The sequence below is a fragment of the Martes martes genome (genome assembly GCF_963455335.1).
Source record: "Martes martes genome assembly, chromosome: 15".
Taxonomy (NCBI): domain Eukaryota; kingdom Metazoa; phylum Chordata; class Mammalia; order Carnivora; family Mustelidae; genus Martes; species Martes martes.
This window is the reverse complement of record NC_137903.1, coordinates 27,338,189-27,359,243: the sequence shown is the minus strand read 5'-3', so window position 1 is coordinate 27,359,243 and position 21,055 is coordinate 27,338,189. Positions and strand designations below refer to the sequence as shown.

The 21,055-nt window shown below is 48.1% G+C and overlaps 1 protein-coding gene across 1 annotated transcript; it reads left to right on the top strand.

The window, feature by feature from the left end:
- Positions 1-9,402: 9,402 nt before the first annotated feature.
- On the top strand, positions 9,403-11,997 carry LOC308355920 (alpha-1,3-mannosyl-glycoprotein 4-beta-N-acetylglucosaminyltransferase-like protein MGAT4E; the record flags this gene model as incomplete). Its single annotated transcript, XM_080824479.1, has 3 exons — positions 9,403-9,528; positions 9,914-10,010; positions 10,847-11,997. The coding sequence occupies 3 exons, from the start codon at positions 9,403-9,405 to the stop codon at positions 11,995-11,997; spliced, it is 1,374 nt and encodes a 457-aa protein (XP_080680605.1).
- Positions 11,998-21,055: the final 9,058 nt, after the last annotated feature.

Below are 21,055 nucleotides of genomic sequence, written 5' to 3'. Positions count from 1 at the left end.
AAAGTACTGTTTGGGTCAACATAGTCCTAGTTCTGCTTTCAGATTCATTAGAAGAAAGAAGTCTCTCTTATCTTTAAGGAGTCTTCAATTTAAAAGAGGGGAGGAGAGAAGACTCCTCTTCAATAAACTCTTCCCAGAAGTACTTGGCCCCAAAAGAGTTCAAAAAGGTCCTTTACAGAAGGTACTGCTTGTCTTAGCCTTCTAGGGTTCCAAACCTAGGTGAGCCTGTTTGGCTCCCCACTGCAACAGACACTTAAGCCAGGGGGCAGCTGGCATCCTGCTGGAGAAAAAGTCTTCAGTGCAAGATAGATAGGAGATACAATAAGTTCTAATCAAATGCTAACGGTAGAACCTAGGTAGTGGGTCTAGAGGAATTCGCTGCAAAATTCTTTTAACTTTGCTGAATATTTGAAAATTTTTCATAATAAAATGTTAAAATGTTGGGGGAGAAGAATCACTGTTGCTCTTTGCCGAGAGTATATATGCTTTTGAGGGTCTTGCTGCAGTTGATTTCCTGTCATGTGCTCTTTCCTGGGAGATGGTTAAGAAGATTTTCATACTTAACACTGGCATCCTTCAACCCGGATAGGTGTAACTTCAGGGAAAATTCTACGGACATATCAGTAATGACTAATATTTAACCGAGGGGCACTGGAAGAACGAGTCTAGGAAAAGCTTTCCCAACCCTCAGCTGTGTACTAGGACTCCCTCACGCTCCCAACTCCCAAGCTCTCTCCATTTCCGGTAGTGACCCTAAGTGATGAGATTTTGTTGCTCCCAGATCTGGCAGCAGCTGTTTGGCTCCCCACGGACCCGATGTGACGTTGAGGGAGGGGACGGTTGCCAGGGTAGTGAGGGGAACCTAGGGACCCATAGGGCTCTCCCGCAAGGCGACAACTCCCCCGCCTCGCACCAGACGCTTCCCTTGCCCTTTATGATGTGTGTTTACATGGGCGGAGGGATCCCTCGCCAGCTGACAGCCACACCGCGGCCGGCTCTTCTTTTTTTAAAGAGCCTAGCCACAGGCGGTGATTGGCCGGGGCCGGGGCCGCATCAGCCTCCGGGGGCGGGGCCCGGGCCGCATTGTCTCGTCTGGGGCTGGCCGGACGCCCCAGAGGCCGGACCTGGGCAACCCCGGTCTGGAGGTCCCAGGGCTGGAGCTCCCGGAGGCCTGGGTGCGAGGCCTGGGCGGGTCCGGTCGGGCTTTCCGAGGGAAAGCGGCGTTGGAGCCCAGGCGCCCGAAGCGGAACCAAGCCCCGCTCGGAGTGCCACGTCTCCAGGAACCCCCTCCTTACTCTTGGACAACACTCCGCCCCACCCGGGCCTCCGTCCCCCAAACCACCCCTATTTGTGCAGCCCCAAGTGCTTCGGACACATTCCTAAGGGTCTCCATCCTCATCGGGCTCCCTCGGTCCCCAGGCCTCACTCCCCCAACCTGCGCGATCCTATACTCCGCCCCCGGCCTGCGCCCCAGATCTGCAGCCTTCGCCCCTAGATCCGCCCGCCTAGTGATGAGGCGCTCCCCGCGTTCCTTCCGGTCGCCTCTACAGGACGGCCGCGCTCCAGGGCTGCAAGCCGGAGGAGCGACTTTCTCCTTCCCCACCCCCCCACCCCTCCCCCCTCCGCCAGTCCCCAGCTCGTTGCGGGGGGACTGGAGTCCGGGATGAGGGGCCGGCCCGACTCCCCAGCAGCCAGGGAGGGGGCGGCGGCCCGCGCAGCACGTAGCGCACGTGTAGGGGCCGCTCTCCACCCCGTCTGCCGCCCGCCGCCTCCGACCACTTTCCAGAGCTCCGGGTGTCGGCGGTGCGCCTGCCTTCCGCCCTGACCTTCGGTGTCTGCGCCCTCCGAGTACTGCACCCCCTCGAACACCACCCTTCCCTTCCCAGCCCTGGTGATCCTCTGCTCTTTCTCCTTTCCCCCAAGTTCCCCGGTGCACGGGCCTTTCCTCCCCGCCTCTTCACAGTCGGTCTCAGCGCCTCCGCCAATTCAATGGCATCCTCTCTCTCCCTGTCCCCCCCTCCACCCCCACCCCGCCACCACCACTCTGGGTGTCCTGGAGTGTTTTGTGTCAGATGTTCCCTGTGGGAACTCACAAACTCTGAGATCTCCAGATGAGCTGCAGACTCTTCGGCCTCCCTGTTTTATTTATTTTGTGTACTCCCACAGCGTCTCGTTACTACTCTCTTACTGCACTCATAACTCGGTAGTTGTCTTTCACATTGCCTTCTTTCCCTATACATGGCTCTCCTCCAGACTGGAAGCCGCTAGCCCTGGCAGCAGGCACGTGGTAGAAACCCCAGAAATATTTGTTGAAGGAACGGAAAAAGGCCTTGAGCGTCTGTGGCTCCTACTGGCTGAGGATGCAACTTTGGGCTGGAGAGAAGAAGAATCTGGCCTGCACAATAGATCAGTATGTGCGGGACGGGGGGGGGGGGGGGCACATAATGGGATAAATCCATCTCCCCCATTCCCTGCCCTGTTCATTTTCCTGGAACCAGCAATACCGTTTCCTCTACTGGGCTTGTCTCTCCTGTGGAGCTTCTTTGCTCAATCCTCTGCCCTACCCCCAGCTAAGGGGGCTGTCTCTTCACATCAGCTCACCACCCCAGGACAAGAGTCTCTGGGCTTCTGTCCCTGGGAAGCTGGGTCTGGATTCTGGGGAGACACCTGATAAGTAAATATCTCTTCCCCTTCCCCACCTCCTCTTCCTCTCCAGTCCTGGGATCCCTTCTCTACTGATTCAACCCAAGGGGATCCAGGATTCAGGGTTTTGGTTGACCTGGGTGTGGGGCCCAAAGGGCTAGACCCTCCTCCTGGCCCCCTCCCCACGGAGCCTCCAACAGACACTGGCAAGTGGGGCAGTTCCCACGGTGTGGCCAGCCCTGCCCGTAGGGGTGGGGAGGGCCAGAGTCGCCTGCACTAGGGCTTCGGGGTGTTTCCTCCCTTTCTGGTTGGACCACTTTAGAGGCCCAGGACTCCTGTGGAACAACCTTGTGCTGAGGAGAGAAGTGGAGAGGCGGAGAGGGAGACGCCCTCTCTGTTCATCCTGCAGCAAGACCGCCCCAGCTAAGGTCTGGGGACAGAGGCGTCCCTCTCAGCACACTGTATGGCCTTGGATAGCTGGAATGTTTGGAATTCCCTGTATCCGGGATGAAAGTCTTCCAACAGGAAGAAAATGACTTCTACACGAATTATGTCAGAACTTCAGGGAGCGCGACCAAATCGCTGCCATGCTCCTTGGAAATGCGCAGTGTTCTGCCGAATTCTGTTGAGTGGCCCACACAGGGTCTCCCACACTAAATGCTAAATGCTAATTCCCTCCCTTCTCTCCCCTGGCCGGAAGTGGTGATATGTGAACAATGAGAAATTCTGCCCTAGCATGAACGAGACAGGGCCAGCGGCGGGGAGTAATTCAGAGTCTCTCAGACATATCAACAAGGTGAAGTAGGTGGCTATTAGTGGCATTGCTTTTCAGAGGGGGAAAATCAGACTCAGCAAGGTTAATGAGCCAAAGTCACACAGATAATAACAGAGCCAGGACAGGAATGGCGATCCTAGAGCCTTTGATCTTTCCCAAACACCAAGCTGATTTCTCTAAAGCTGAGGAAAGGGAACACAGACTGTCACCCCTACCCGCCCCTTCCCGTGCCAACACGCAGCCATTCTCTCCCCTAAGCCACAGTGGCTTCACACTTTGACTGTGATCTCCAGGATTTTTGTTTATATCCCAAGAGTTTCACAAAACAATACAAGTTTCACAAAACAGCACTTGCCCTCACACAGTGACGTACTTCCTTGCTAATTAAGATCCACGGAAGCTGGTTGTATAACCCATTAACGGACTGTGACCCTCCATTTGAACAAGGGCACAGTTTGTTTTTCCTGCTGTTTGGGCAGCTTTCAAGATGATACGGATCAAGCAGTGAGTTTTCTCTACTCATACCCGGCTAATCTTGAATTTTGGTCACTGCCCCTTCCGCCGCCCCACCTCAGGTCTTCTGTAAGCCCTCCAGAATGTTATCCACATCACATACAAAATTGGTCATCATCTCTTCCCTCCTCATATTTGTTTTTCATTGTTTATCATTCACTTGTCTGCAACCCTCTATTCGTTTTCTTCCTACCCTTGACCATGGCACTTCAACCCCAGGGATGATTCTATGCCTCATCTTTTTAGCACCTTATCATACCAAATCGGTGCCCAGCATAAGGCCGGGATCTAACACAGTCTTCCAGTCTCCCAAGACCTGACTTAGAGCAGTGGCCAAAGACTCACATGCTTCAAGGGGCAGAAGTAACAGGAAAATCAAGCAGGTGGTGTCTGAAACAGGGAGAATGCATGTCCAGTCACTGGGGGCCATCACCCATCAGGCCAGAGGGGGCAGAAAGCTGCAATTTTTCAAGAGAAGCCAAAAGTCTAGGTTTTTATAACTTGTGTTGAAATATTCAATCTTCAAACAGATTTTTTTAAAAAACAGTGTGTGGACTAGGGGCACCTGGGTGGCTCAGTAGGTTAAAGCCTCTGCCTTCAGCTGGGGTCATGATCCCAGGGGTCCTGGGATCAAGCCCCACATTGGGCTCTCTGCTCAGCAGGGAGCCTGCTTCTTCCTCTCTCTCCCTGCCCCTCTGCCTACTTGTGATGTCTGTCTGTCAAATAAATAAATAAAATCTTTGAAAACAAATTAAAAAATAAAAAATAAAAAGCAGTGTGTGGACCAACCAAATGGGCTTGTGATCGCTGTGAGCTGTGTGGGGCCACCTGTCCTGGAGAGGCCAGGGGGATGATGAGCTTCAGACCTTCAGAAAGAACAATGGTTGCCAGGGGGATCACTCGCTGAGGCACCCAAAGAGAAATGCTGGAATGAGGGTGGGCTCCTGCCCCATCCCTGCCCTGTGGGACAGGTTCACGTGCCCAGACTTAAAGGAGAACTCTGACTTTCAGCCAAGTCCGGAGCCCACACCCAGGACATACCGTGGCAGCAGGCCCGGTGTCAGAGTTGGGTCTCCTCATAAATACAACGCTAATGAGGGACCTGGAGGGTGTCGGTGCTTTTCAGTATTTACTCCCCCCCCCCTCTATTTTCTGTCTCCTCTAAAGCTCTCAGAGAAGTGGAAATCAAATGTCAAGACACGGAAGGGTCCTCAAAGTGTCGTGCATCAGTGTAAGAATCTCAAAGGAAAACTGGGGTGAAGGTTTAAGAATTAAAGTAAGATGGCTCTCCCAAGGGTGGAGGAAAAGAAGACCATGCTGAGATGCCTGGGGGGCTCAGTCTGTTAAGCATCCAACTCTTGATTTTGGCTCTGCTCATGATCTTGGTCGTGAGATCGAGCCCTGCGTCAGGCTCGGCACTGGGCATGGAGCCTGCTTAGGATTCTCTCTCTCCCTCTGCCCTTTCCCCACTCTGTAAATACGTAAATATATAATGACAGTGCTGTCATGGTTGAAAACAATAGTTGTTCAATTTACTGAATGCTAGCTGTGCTAGGCATTTTTGTGTGAATGATCTCTTAAAATCCTCATACGAACTCTTAAGAATAGACATCATCTTCATTTTCTAGATGAGGAACGGGTTCAGAGAGGCTGAGTCATTTAGCTACGGACACACAGCCAATAAGTTTAGCAGAACCCAGATTCTGCCCAGGCTGAGTCCAGCATCTGTACTCTTTATCCATTGGCCACACATTGCCCTTCTCTGGCATACTGCACGGTCCTGGCACCTAGCACCGTGCCTGTTGAAGACATACATGGTCATTCACCATTATCACATAATGCCTGATAATTAAAGAGCCGATAACTAGCTGCGGAGCATGTTCTCTGGGCCAACTACCAAGCAAAGCACTGTAGACATAGCATTGAATAAAACAAAGTCCTACCCTTCAAGAGATTATGCTCTAGTCCAGTGGATAGAGACAGGCAATAAACACATACGGTTTCTGGTAGAAACCGATGCTAAAGAAAAGAGAATACATGACAGAGTGATAGGAGGCTGGGTGGGAGGGGTGGTGAGTGGCTACTTTAGGCACAGTGACCTGAGGCAGGAAGAAAAACATCTGGGCTCAAATTTGAATGTTGGGAAGAAGATGGCTCTTGGAAAGTCTACAGAGAATAGCTCCAAGAAGAAGAGTACCATACACAGAGACAAAAAGCTTAGACTATCCAAGAGATGATGCCCCTCCCCCAGAAAAAGCCAGTGGGTAGAGGGAGATGGAGTCAAAGAGGCAGGCAGAGGGCTGGATCAGGCAGGATCTTGTAGGCCATAGTCTGGAGTTTGGATTTTTGAGTTTGGATCTCATCTTTCTTTCAATGGCAAGCCTTTGGAGAATGTAGTCCAGGAAGGGATAGCATTTGATTTATAATTTTAAAAGGTCTCTCTGGGAGCACTCAGGTAGTTCAGTTATGTGTCCAACTCTTGATTTTGGCTCAGGCCATAATCTCAGGATGGTAGGAATGAGCCCTAAGTCAGGCTCCCCCCTCAGCAGGGACTCTGCTTGGGATTCTATCTCCCTCTTCCTCTGCCCTCCTACCCACCCACCACACTGTCTCTAAAATAAATAAATAAATCTTTTAAAAACAAACAAATAAAAGGTCTCTCTGCCACATGGAGAATAGATTGCAGGAGAATGGGGGTGGAGTGAAAAACCAATTAGAAGGCGGTTACAATAGTCCCGGCAGGCGACGACAGTGGCCCAGACTCATGTTGTAGCAGTAGAGATGGGTGAGAAAAGCTCATGCTGGGGAAACATTTTGAAGGAAAAGGTAACGAGACTAATTCAACTGAATGTAGACTGTTAGAGAGAGCTATCAAGGATGATTTGTACATTCTTCCCCTGAGTGAATGGGCAAAGGGTAGTACTGTTTACTGAGATGCAGAAAACTTGGGGAGGAAGACACTGGGGAGGTATGTCAAATCTGTGGTTCTATTTTGGCTCTGCTAAAGCTGAGATACCTCTTTTTCACCCATATGGAGGTGTGCAGTAGTCAGGTAATCTGGAGCTCAGGACGAGGGGTCAGGGTTGCAGATAAGATCAGCTCTGGGTTATCTGTGTGTGTGTATATATATGTATGTATCCACAGGCTTATATATGTATAAGCCTATAGATATAATGTATACACATCTATAAATATGCACACATGTACTGTATATACATATATCGTTACACACACATATATAATATTTTGTACTTAAAGCCATGGGACTGGGTAAGATCAGCAGGGAGAGCATGTAGGAAGAAGAGAGCCAAGGACAGAGCCCTAGAACATTCCTCCATTGACAGTTTGGGAAGAGGATGAGCTAGGAAAGAAACAGAACAATCAGTGTGGCAAGAATGATGTCAGGGAAGAAAGTATTTCAAGGAGGAGGCAGGAGTCAACCACGTGGAAAGTTGCGGAGAGGTTGAGTAAGAGGAGAGAAAACGTGACATGAAGTGGGATGACCTAACAGAGGCGAGGCTTTCGAGGAGTTTTGCTGTGTTAGGGTAGCAGAGGAATGGGCAGGATTCAGAGAGACCACGAATTTTGAGAGGGATTTTGCCTTTTGCCTCTGTTCCCACCGGGATATAGTAGAGCTCCTTGTCAAGATGACAGGAATGGCGGAGCAGAGAGAAAGAGAGTAACGCAGAAGAGAAAGAGGGTCATTGCAGGGGTGAAGCATCTGAGATGGTGAGAAGGGGGTGGAAGTCAGGGCACAACCAGTAGAAGGGGCGAGTACGGCATTGAGGTTCAGGGAAGTGGAGGGCACGGTGGTGGGAATGTTTGATAGTTCTTGGCATCTCTTTGTTAACAGTGTTGATGCTGGTCTTTGGAATGCATCATACCAGCTACCAGTTCTAAAATGTACACCTGTGCCCTGGTGAGTCCTGCGCCTGCTCTGATGGTGGGGCAATAGGTGAAGGGGACACAAGAGTAACATCACAGAGGGGGCTTAGCTCAAAGCTAGAAGACTTGCTTTGCTGGCCTCACCCTCTCTTGTCATTGTGCCTGGAGTGACTGGTCCTCTGCACCCCAGCTCTCTTTTCCTCTCTCTCCTGCCTCTTCCAGAAGTCTGTGGAACTCAGAGGGCTACAGGAGAGTGGTCCTCCGGCTGCGATTGGTAGGTGACCCAGGAGAGGCTGAGGAGAACGGAGCTATGGCTGTGGCCGTGAACTCCTTCAGCTGTCATTGTAAAGCCTTTTAATCCAATATGTATCTTTGTATTTATGTTCTGGAGGAAAGAAGCTGATCTTTTTGACATCAAGTGGTTTGTATGTGAATCACCTAAGTGACTTGAAGTCCTGGCTTAAGGCAACCAGGTAAGAAAAGTTTACTCTGGGATGCCTGGGTGGCTCAGTCCGTTAGGCATTTGCCTTCAGCTCAGTCATGATCCTCAGGGTCCTGGAATCGAGCCTTGTGTCAGCATCCTTGCTCAGCAAGAAGCCTGCTTTTCCCTCTGCTACTCCCCGTGTTTGTGCGCTCTCTCTCTCTGTGTCAAATAAATAAATAGGAAAGTTTACTCTGTGAAGCCTTCCTACCATGCATAAGTTTTCTCTTTATAATTCTTATCAAAACGCTAAAAGGTTAAGGGAGCATGTTAAGTTCTGCGGAAATAGTGCACTGGCAGGGATCCAGAAAACGGAGATTCGAGAATATTACAGCCTCAGGAACACAGAAATTACCCACTACCATTTCTTTTCTTTTGTGTGTTGAACATAGAGGGAAAGAATCAAGAGCAGGTGACGAGGCATATTAAAGCCTTTCCTCTGATCATTTAGAAACAATCAGGGAAACACATTCTCACTGGAGAAAAGACACTGAAACAGAGGAAGAAAGCTGTAGACAAGTGCTTTTGAGGCTGAATTAGCTTGAAGTCCAAAGCCTAACATTTACAAAAGGATTTTTTTTTCACTCTAACAGAATCACGTTCTGATCAAGGTATGTGAATAAGATTAAAGATTGGAATAAGTTAAGGATATCCTTTATTAAAAAGGAAGAAAGGCACCAAATTGCCTAGCACTTAGCAGTACTTCAAGTTCAGCTATTGTAATAAACTGGCTGTTTTTTAAGATAGCAAGGGTGGGCGGTGGCATGTGTTTTCCAAGATAAAAGGGCCTCATCACTGAAGCCCCAGCTGACCCTTATTATTTTGAGAAGGGAAAACTTAGGGCTAACGTTGAATCTCCAAACAAACCAATGATGAGAAGGCAGCAGAAGTCACAGGACAGGTGACATTCCTTCTGGTCAGGGAATAAGGCCATTGTTCCCAGCTCAGATAAAAAGCAGGCTTTGGTAATAAGTTAACAATGAGGGGAGTGTGTGGGGGAAAGCTTCCAGGGGACGAAGAAGTTCTAAGCATGGACAGATGGAGAGAGCGCCCAGCTGCTGTCCCTGTCGACTTTTTGCTATAGGAACCACACCCTACAGCCCCCATGCAGTGCTCCTTCAGGCGCAGCTTCATAACCTCCGTGAGCATTGGATTCCTGTGGCTCTTCATCACCTTGAAAGTCCCGGAGGAAATTGAACATGATCAAAACGTGATGACTATCAAAGGCCAGGTAGCAACCCTTGCTTCTCCGTATGGGAATCGAGGGTGTAGGGTGGGAATGGTGTGGACAGGTGGTTCCTCAGAACACCTGTGCCTTTTCACCTGAGAGCAGGAAGCTCCAAAGGGAGTTGGACTATGAACCTGAACCCACTGGTCCATAAGGAAGCTGCTCGCCCACCCCCAGTATTTGTTAAGGTAAGGAAGAGAGCAAATAGAGCTGGAGCCCTCAACACTTTGGCTAGTGGTCAGGCATCCTGAGAATGTGTTGCGCTCACTCGAGGGAGAATGATCCATTCCCTCTCTTTCCTGGAAAAGCTTATGAGAAGCCGCTTGGGGCTAAACCCTATTCTTTTTATGAAAGGAGGTACATGTTTTGCCTTTTGTGAATGCTCTAGGAGGACAGTTATGACAAAAGGAAAGACCCGAGACCACTAGAAGACTGGCAGAATCTTACCTTCAAATATTTTAAAACGGTTCCGCAGAGAAGAAAAAGTGAGTTCCAAGGAGGAGAATGGGGGATCCTGGCGGAAGTAAGGACATCAAGAGCAGTAAGGTAGCTAGGAAAGAAAGAAGAAGGGAGAAGAGAAAAGGCAGGACTGTGCCCAGGAATAGTTGAATCTGGCACACAATTCTCTCTCTACCATGACATTTGCATATCAGGAATGAGGAAGAAGGAGGGAAAAGATAATTGTTACAGGAAGGCAGAGTCACTTCATTAGAGAATATCTGGGTTAGAAGAGGCCTTAGAGTCAGAGTCCAAACCCCTCTGTTTCGTGGATCAGGACTAAGCTCAGGAGTAAAGGGCCTTGCCCAAGGTCACACAATCAGGGCTCCTGACTTATGAAGAAGTACTTTTCCTCTTACCTAAAGGTGAGCTTTAGGAAGATGAGCTAGATAAAACAAAAAGAATGATAATAACTATAATATTTACTGAGCGCCTAAACCATGTGCTACAAGATTCTGGCTCACAGAAGACTCAAAGGGACCCGCTAAAGTAACATCACCTAGCTTAGTGCTTCTCAAACTTTAACGTGCATGTTAGGTTCTTGGTGACACAGTCAAAATGCAGATTCTGTTTATCTGGGAACACAGATTCTGCGTTTCTAATAAGCTTCCAGATGAGACTGATGTTACTGGACTAAGGCCCACATTCTGAGTAGCAACGATCTAAGCATCCCCTCTACCAAAAGAGAGAATAGAACGGAACTAGGAGAGGGAAGAAAGAAATAGAGAAGGTTCCAAAGAGCATCCCAGCCCTGAGCCCTCTGACCACCTTTATCACCAACCCAATGGACACTGACCGTTGTCCCTATTTTGCCTCTCCTCAGCATGGCTGACAGTGGGGATCTCCTCAGTGCCACAACCACATCAAAGAAGCCTCTTGCACACATTGGTCTCCCTGTTCCGTGCTTCCTCTAAGAGCGAGAAGAAACGTCTCACGGTGCTGGTCCACCTGGCACATTCTGAACTCACCTGGCTCAGAGAAACCGTTCTCCGTATTTCAACCCTCTTCAGCCCACAGATCTTGGCAGGGCAGCTGCTACTGATCCACGCTCCGCCTGATGTCTATCCCTCTGTGGATGACATGAGGAAGGAGGCCCGTCATGGGGAATTCTACTCTAGGCAGAATATAGATCATGCCTTCCTCATGAGCTTTGCCACAAGTCTCTCTGAATACTTCCTGTTACTGGAGGACAATGTCTTCTCTGCCCCCAACTTTATCACCCACATTGATTGGAAGGTGAACACCATGAAGTCTGACCCATGGGTGCTACTAGAGTTCTCGAATCGGGGCTTCCTTGGCAAACTCTTTCACAGCAAGGACCTTCCACTCCTGGCCCATTTCCTCCTCCTCTTCTACAAGGAACAGCCCCTTGACAGGCTGATCCCCCATTTCCGTACCCTCCTAGCTCAGAAAAACCCAATCATCTGTAGACCTTTCCTTTTCTACCACAGGTTCTTCTTCCACATCTCTAATGACACCCAGAAGGCCACGCCAGCTCAGAAAAAGAACCCCTACATTCCTGACAACCCACCTGGAGCCATTTTCACGGATATGAAGGTTTTTGATGTTCATTTCCCCTGGGAAGCCTACACTCTGGATGAATCATTCTTCTGGACCCGCAATGTTAGTGCAGGGAACCACCTGACAGTCATTTTGAACCATCCGGTGAACTTGAGCAAAGTGCAAGTGTTGACAGGCACCATCGTGGATGGAAAGTATGCCCTGGAGAAGGGGCAAGTGGAGCTGGGCTACAACCCCGAGGGAATGCCCCAGTACTGTACCAGCTTCGCCTTGCTGGGCCATCTCTTCGAAGGGCAGATGGATCAGGAGATATTTCTGAAAAGTACGGGGCACGATGTGAGCTGCATAAGGCTGGTGGTGAAGGCTAATCAGGCTGGCAGTCTTATAATCAGGCATATTTATCTCTGGGAGCAAAATGCCGAAGATATGGAAGGAGTTCAGAGTTGGAGGTAAATCAATAAGGGTGTAAAAGAAATTAAAGTCTTGAAGCCATTCCATTCTAAGCCTATCTGACTGACATAGGGGAGATGCCAGGGAATGAGGGGCAGAGAGAGAAGGCTCTATGGTTCTTGTGGTGCCTCCATGATGTTAAGAGACCAGTTTCTTCTTTTTCCTACCCAGACAAGTGATTCTTATAGGATATCTTTTTCCGGTAGCAGATACAGCTTACTCCACCTTGGGGAAGGCCTCGGTCACCCCCAAAATGTTTAGATTGGGGGGGATGCTGTTTTTGTTTGTGTGTGTGCATATACACAATTATATGTTGACACATAGAGGTTGGGGGAGTGTAAATATGGCAGTAAGAGGGTAAATGGGGAAATCCTGGGGTGTCCCTAATATTGACATAAGAAGCCAAGAAAGTGACTCTCATTAGAAGTCAAATTCTCTGAAATCCAGGAAAGTGGCAGATGGACTGATAGCAATAAAACTAAGCCCTTGGGGCGCCTGGGTGGCTCAGTGGGTTAAAGCCTCTGCTTTCGGCTCAGGTCATGATCCCAGGGTCCTGGGATCGAGCCCCACGTCGGGCTCTCTGCTCAGCAGGGAGCCTGCTTCCTCCTCTCTCTCTCTGCCTGCCTCTCTGCCTACTTGTGATCTCTGTCAAATAAATAAATAAAATCTTTAAAAAAAAAAAAAAAAAAAAAAAACTAAGCCCTTAACTCTACCCCTTTAAGCTGTTTCATAGTGCCCATCTAGTTTCATCCTTTCCTCACAAACTTGGCCATAAATAGTTTGTAACTAAAACTTCACTTTCTCATCAGCAATTCACTCCTTAACCCTCACCCCCTACTGGCTTCTACATCCACAATACTATGGAAACTCTTCCCTATTTGTAATGACAAAAACAGTAAAAAAACCCAGTGACATTTTTTCAGAGCTCATTCCCCTAAACTCTCCACAGCAATACACAATACTAACTAGTGTTCCTTCTTGAAACAACCTTCTTCCTTGACTTCTGGGATTCATCCATTCCTCAGACACTTATTGAGTGGCTACTATGTGCCAGGAACACAATAAAGCCCCTGTCAGGGTTAAGTACATGGTGTTTTGGAAGCACAGAACTACTCTTCCTAAAACATTCTTGGGGGCTTAGGAAAGGCTTCTTGGAAAATATGATATCCACGCCTAGACCTGACAAATAATTAGAGAAGATATCCAGGTAATGTGGGAAGAAGGTCAGAGAGATTTTCCAGTAAAAGGATCAGCACGCTGAGAAGTAGGCCAGAGGTGAGAAAGGCTCATTTGGGAAAATACAAATCATTTAGTGGGACAGGAGATGGAGAAGGGATGGGGCAGAAGATGAAGCCACAGGACCGAGAGAGGACCAGTTTGAGAAGGGATACAGACATTCAATGGGCGAAAGAATAGTCTTTTCAACAAATGGTGTTGAAACAACTGAATATCCACATGCAAAAGAATGAAGCTAGACCCCTACCTCACACCATATAAAAAAAGTTGACCCAAAATGGATCATAGATCTAAATGTAAGGGCAAAAACCATAAAATTTTTAGAGGAAAATATAAGGTGTAAATCATTGTGACCTTGGATTAGGCAACAGTATGTTAGGATATGACACCAAAAGCACCAGCAATCAAAGAATAGATAAGTTGGGCTTCATCAAAATAAAGACTTTTGTGTTTCACAGGACACTATCAAGACAGTGAAACAACACCACACAGGATGGGAAAAAAAATCTGCAAATCATATATCTGATAAGAGACTGGTATTCAGAATATTATAAAGAATTCTTATACTCAATAATAAAAATACAACCCATTAAAGATGGGCAAAGGATTTGAATAGAGATTTCTCCAAAAAAGATGTAGAAATGGCCCATAAGCACATGAGAAGATGCTCATCGTTGGTCACCAGGGAACTGCAAATCAAAACCACCATGAGATACCTCTTCACACCCACTAGGAAGGCTCTGATTAAAAAAATATGGAAAAAGAAGTGTTGGTGAGGATTTAGAGAAATTGGGACCCACATCCTTGCTGGTGGGGTTGTGAAACAGTACAGCCACCTTGGGAAAGTGTTTAGCAGTTCCTCAAAATGTTCAAGAGATTACTGCATGATCCAGCAATTTCACTACTAGGTTTATACACGGGAAAATGAAACTTACATACAGGCCAAGACAAATGTTCATACCAGTATCATAATGACCCCAAACTGAAAACAGTCTACGTGTCCAACTGATGAAGGGATACACAGAATGAAGAATATGCCCATACAATGAAACAGTATTTGGCCACAAAAAGGAAAGGAGTACTGATATATGCTACGGCATATACGGTTCATATATTTATGAACCATTATGCTACATGAAAGAAATTGGTCACAAGAGGCCACATGTCATAGGGTTCTATATATAGGAAATGTCCAGACTAAGCAAATCCACAGAAACCAAAGTAGTTTAGTAGCCAAGGCTGAGGAAGAGGGAATTGGAAAGTGACTTCTAGGGATGCTTAATTTTGTGAGGTCCTCATCTCAGGGTGGTGAGATGGAGCCCCACACTGGGCTCTGTGCTCAGCGGGGAGTCTGCTTGGGATTTTTTTCCCTCTCCCTTTCTCTCTGCCCCTCCCCACCCCACTCACACACTCTCACTCTCTCTCAAATTAATACATCTTTTTTTTTTTTAAGATTTTTATTTATTTATTTGACAGAAAGAGATCACAAGTAGTCTGAGAGGCAGGCAGAGAGGGGGGTGGGAAGCAGGCTCCCTGCCTTCAGCTCCAGCTATGATTCCAGGGCCCTAGGATCAAGTCCCACATGGGGTTCCCTGCTCAGCAGGGAGCCTGCTTTCTTCCTCTGCCTGCTGCTCCCTCTGCTTGTGCTCTCTCTCTCTGACAAGTAAATTGAAAGAAAGAAAGAAAGAATGAGAAAAAAAGAAAATGTTCTAAAACTAATTGTGGTAATGGTTGCACAACTCTGTGAATATACTAAAAACTATTTAATCGTGTACTTTAAAAGGTGAACTTCGGACGCCCAGATGGCTCAGTCAGTTAAACGTCTGACTCTTGATTTCAGCTCAGGTCATGAGCTCAGGGTTGTGGGATCGAGCCCCTACATTGGGCTCCATGCTGAGCGTAGATCCTGCTTGAGATTCGCCCTTTCCCACTCCTTCAGCCCAAACCCCTGCTTGTGCTCAATCTATCTCTCTATAAAAAAAATAAAAAAGTGAATTTTATGGCATGTGAATTAAATCTCAATAAAGCAGTTTTTTTAAAAAAGCTGTAGAAGCACATGAAGGGTTTTCGACTACCCTGATGGCAACAGGGGATTAACAGAACAGTTTTAAGCAGGAGAGCAAAGCGATCTGTGCTGTGCTTTGGAAAGATCACTACTGCTGTGCCGACAACTCTGAAGGGGGTCCAGATGGAGAATCCAATTAGAATGAAACAATCAAATACGGACAGGTGTCTATCTCAGCACCTGGCATGTAATAGACACTTAATAAATGACACCGCCCACTTTCCTTTCCTTTCTCCCCTCTTCCCTTCTCTTTCCCACCTTTCTTCCACAAATCCTATACCAAATCTATATTTCCACCCGCCTCTCTGAATGGTGATCCCTGTCATTGACACTGTTTTCTCCACCCATCCCTAAACATGGGAATATTCCAATATTCATCATCTATATCTTCTTTCTCATCTATATCTTCTTTCTCCAATTTCTCGATCACGCTCAGAGGCACCTGAAGGAGTTTCCAGGTGCTACCTAAGTCAGCAGCATCCTCTGAGGTCTCCAATCTGAGCCTCCGTGTCTTCTCTCTGGCTCTTACAGGTACCCTCTACTTGGTTCTTCCACTGTCATCTCGAGCTCAGCATGTTTACAATGAAATTCTTTAGCTTGCTCCAAAAGCCAGGACACCCTTCCAGACGCGTCTATTTCTGGCCATGGTTATCTTAAATACCTAAACTCAAAATCTTAAGACAGTGTTTTAAAAGAGTGGTTTAGGGGCGCCTGGGTGGCTCAGTGGGTTAAGCCTCTGCCTTCGGTTCAGGTCATGATCTCAGGGTCCTGGGATTGAGCCCTGCATCCGGCTCTCTGCTCAGCAAGGGGCCTGCTTCTTCCCTCCCCCTCTGTCTGCTTCTCTGCCTACTTGTGATCTCTCTCTCTCTGTCAAATAAATAAATAAATCTTAAAAAAAAAAAATAAAAGAGTGGTCTATGAACCACTTGCGACAGAATTACCTGGAATTGCTTGTCTAAAATGCTTTTACCAAATCTTGCTCATTCTTCACCCGAAGTGCTTCAACCTCTATAATTTTCTATTTTCCTATCCTCCCCAATGTAGACCTATTGCTTTGGCTCACGTTCAAACTTTTCCATGGAGTGATCTTTTACGGGCCAAGGAGTGTTCTGTGTCAGGCCCTGGGCCCCAGGGTAAGAGGCCTCTTGGCTGTGGACTGCGGCTTAAAGAGGTCTTGGTCTAGTGTGAGGGACAACTAAAATCCAGAACTCAGGGGGCACAGTGGAAGGAGGGAGTGACTGTGCCTGGAGCCATTAGGGACAGTTTCACAGAGGAGGTGACGTTCAAACGGGTGAGGTACTTCTCAGGCAGGGGAGTGGAGGGAAGGGTATTCTAGGCGCAAAGTGTAAGTGAATAAGTCAAGCAAGAGGACTAAGACCTTATCAGGACACCTTCTTCTGGGACACTGGCTGGGCCTTATCCACGTGTCACTGGGACCCTGAGGTAACACCGGCGGGTGAAGCAAAGCCTGGTGTAAGAACCCAGTAGCGGGGCGCCTGGGTGGCTCAGTGGGTTAAAGCCTCTGCCTTCGGCTCAGGTCATGATCTCGGGGTCCTGGGATCGAGCCCTGCATCAGGCTCTCTGCTCAGCGGGGTGCCTGCTTCCCCTCTCTCTCTCTGCCTGCCTCTCTGCCTACTTGTGATCTCTGTCTGTCAAGTAAATAAATAAAACGTTAAAAAAAAAAAAAAAAGAACCCAGTAGCAACACTGTTGTCCTAACTGGCTGCTGGTCCTCAGCCTCAGTGTCTGGGAGATGGTGGAAAGTGATGAGGCCTGTGGCCTGTGGGTCCGCACCCCTATGTGAAGGGCTGCTTAACTTTACTGCATGGGTGCCTTGTAGGCATGTGGGCCCTTTGTTGCCCAATCTGGAGATTTCTCAAGAGAAGATGGAAATCCCAATTTTTATGTCAGACTGCTCAATTTTTAATTTTTGTTTTTTTAAAGTTTTAAAGTAAGCTCTACATAGACCCAGCATGAGGCTCGAACTCATGACCCTGAGATCAAGGATTTCATGTTCGACCGACCAAGACCCTAAACCTCTCAATTTTTAAAATGCCGGCAACTGATTTAAAATATATAAACACACACACACACACACACACACACACACACACAATAAAATAAAATATATAAAAACACAATTTTATCATTGTTGTTGTTGTTATTTTAAGATTTTATTTCTTTATTTGACGGACAGAGATCACAAGTAGGCAGAGAGGCAGGCAGTTAGAGAGGGGGAAAGCAGGCTCCCTGCTGAGCAGAGAGCCCGATGCAGGCTCGATCCCAGGACCCCGAGATCATGACCTGAGCCGAAGGCAGAGGCTTTAACCCACTGAGCCACCTAGGCACCCCATTATTACTTTTTAAGATTTTGTTTATTTATTTAACAGAGAAAAAGAGCACAAGCAGGGGTAGCAGCAGGCAGAGGGAGAGGGAGAAGCAGGCTTCTCACTGAGCAAGGAGCCTGATGTGGGACTCAATCCCAGGACCCTGGGATCATGACCTAAGCCAAAGGCAGATGCTTCACTGACTGAGCCACCCAGGCACCCCTAAAAACACAATTTCAGAGCACAACGAGCGACGACTCTGCCCTGCTCTGGGGAGGCTTTCCCAGGCTACCCCCTATAGTTCAGGTTATAATGCCCTTGATTAGATCACAACGTTCTTGGATACCCTCTCGGCCATCCTTTCTGCTCCAGGAGCACGAGTCACTCAGACGGAGTCTCAGGACACACCCTCCTCCTCTCCCTCAGTCGCACAAACCGTCTTTGAGCACGGATTCGTCTGCAGATGGCCGAGTCGATCTGCTCCATTTCTTGGCTCCGCTCTCGGAGGCTGCCAGGGTCCTCCTAACGACACCCCCACCCTATTTGAGGCTTAATGTCTTCCAGAAGGACCATACCATTTAGCATAAGCCATCTAATGATTTACCCTGAGTGCTATAATTCAAAGAGCAGCCCTGTCACTACGGATTAGGGCATCCAAAGGTTGAGGAGCCGAAAGAGATCGCCTGTGTAGGATTTAGGGTGTAGCTCAGGCCAGGTCCTGGCTGGGTGTGACTGACCCAGCCGAGGAGGGCAACGGGGGTCGAAGTCGCAGACTCCAGAGTGGGCATGCAGCTCCCCAAGATGGCCTCCTTCCCATGCTCTGGGCTGCAGGGTCTCACCTTGAAGGAGCCGAGTGGTAAAGGTAAACGATGAGGTGAGGCATCATGGGGTTGGCAGATGAAACACAGTTAGGGAAGAAAGCAGCCACATCACTGGGGAATGATTATAGGCTGTGGTGATGAGTGCTGAGAATGACGTGCCCGGTCAGACTTCTTTTTATTTATTTATTTATTTAGATTTTATTTATTTATTTGAGAGAAAGAGAGAGAGCATGAGAGTGGGGAGGGTTGGAGGGAGAAGCAGACTCCCCGTGGGGCTCCAGGATCTCCCGGGACTCCAGGATCATGACCTGAGCTGAAGGCAGTCACCCAACCCACTGAGCCATCCAGACGCCCATCAGACCTCTTTTTAAAGAGAAGTCCGGGGGTCATTTGGGTGGCTTAGTGGGTTGGGCCTCTGTCTTTGGCTCGGGTCATGATCTTGGGGTCCTGGGGTCGAGCCCTGCATTGGGCTCTCCCTGCTCAACAGGGAGCCTGCTTTCCCCTCTCTCTCTGCCTGCCTCTCTGCCTACTTGTGATCTCTCTCTCTGTCAAATAAATAAATAAAATCTTAAAAAAAAAAAAAAAGGAGAGAGAGAGAGAGAGAAGTCCAAGCAGAGGTTTGGAGGGCGTCAGGCTTGTGGCTGCCATGTGTCTGATTGAGCCTTATAGGCTTACCTTCCCCACCACCCCCTTCTCTGGAACATTCTTTGTCTCTTTGTTGTTGTTTTTTTTAAATTTTTATTATTTATTTATTTATTTTTAAAAGATTTCATATATTTATTTGACAGAGAGAGAGATCACAAGTAGGCGGAAAGGCAGGCAGAGAGAGAGAGGGAAGCAGGCTCCCTGTTGAGCAGAGAGAGCCCAATGTGGGGTTCGATCCCAGGGCCCTGAGATCATGACCCGAGCCAAAGGCAGGCACTTAACCGACTGACCCACCTAAGAGCCCCTTTTTTTAATTTTTAAAAGATTTTTATTTATTTATTAGAGAGAGAGAAAGAGAAAGCAAGAGCAGGAGGAAGGACAGAGGGAGAAGGAACCTGGGATCCTGACCTGAGCCAAACGTGCTTAACCTACTGAGCCACCCAGGCGCCCCACGTGGTCTCTTAAAGGGGATGCTCTGCTCCTGCTTTCAAGTGAGGGGTAGGGGAAGCCAAGGAAGTCACTGATCAAAGTTGCCTTAATTTTCCTCTGGAGGAAGGAAACTCTGGAAGGAAACCAGCCTTGGCTATGAGAAAGCAAGATGCTTCTCTGAGCCAGAATTCTGCTCTTGCTTTTCCAACTCCTTGCTGGGGCTTTTTGGGATCGCTGTGATGCAGAGCTTTTGGTCAGGTTTTGAGTTCAATCTAGGTCTCAGCCCCTTCCTAAATACATCCCTCTGACTCTTCTTTGTGTGTCCTTCTAACCTTACTTTGGCCTCTCTCAAGCCAGAAACCCTCTTACGAAAAGCTAAAGGAATTGAGATTTTGGATTGGAACTCATGACCCTGAGTTCAAGAGTCCCATGTTCTAGGACTGAGCCAGCCAGGAGCCCTGGGGGGGTGTCATGCTTAAGGAAAGGAAATGTTGCTTTGAAAGGATATTTTGGAGGGTTGAAAAAAGTAAGAGGACTTCTTTTTTTTTTAATTAACATACAATGTATTATTTGCCCCAAAGGTATAGGTCTGTGAATCATTAGTCTTACACAATTCACAGCACTCACCTTAGCACATACCCTCCCCAGTGTCGATCATCCAGCGGCCCTATCCCTAACCCCCCACCCCCAGCAACCCTCAGTTTGTTTTTGTGGTTTTTAAAAAATATTTTATTTATTTGTTTGACAGAGACCACAAGTGGGCAGAAAGGCAGGCAGAGAGAGAGAAGGGAAAGCAGGCTCCCCGCTGAGCAGAGAGCCCGATGCGGGGCTCGATCCCAGGACCCTGGGATCCTGACCTGAGCCGAAGGCAGAGGCCTAACTGAGGTGCCCCCCCCAGTTTGTTTTGTGAGATTAAGAGTCTCTTATGGCTTGTCTCCCTCCAATCATAAGGGGGCTTCTTAAAAAGAAGGTCTTATGTGTGGCTCAGTCCGTTAAGCATCGGCCTTCTGCTCAGGTCATGATCCCAGGGTCCTTGGATCAAATCCCACATGGGGCTCAGCTTGGAGTCTGCTTCTCCCTCTGCCCCTCCCCCGTCCATGCTTTCTTTCTCTGAAAAACAAATAAAATCTTTTTTTTTTTTTTTTTTTTAAAGGGAGTCTTACAGTGAGTGGTTACAACTGCACCTTTTAGAGTCAGCCTAACAGAGTCTAAAGCTCAGGGGTCGTTTACTGGCAGACGGAGTTTGGGATGTTACCTTCTCCTTCGGACCCAAGTTTTCTCATCAGGTACCAATGGGGGTAAGGCACAGAGCTGAGAATTAAGGGTGAGAAACACAGAAAGCCCTTAGAATTTTGTGGGTACTTAGTAAGCACTGGATGAGTGTTAGGCGTCGCTAGAATTACCCAAAGGAAAAAAAGACAAAAAGATTGTGTCCCGGCCATCAAGTGTGCCTTGGCTCCCTGTCGCCCACACACGCCCCACCCAGTCTGGAATCCCTCCCTCCTTTTCTGCATGGCTAACCCCTGCTTCTTCCGCAGG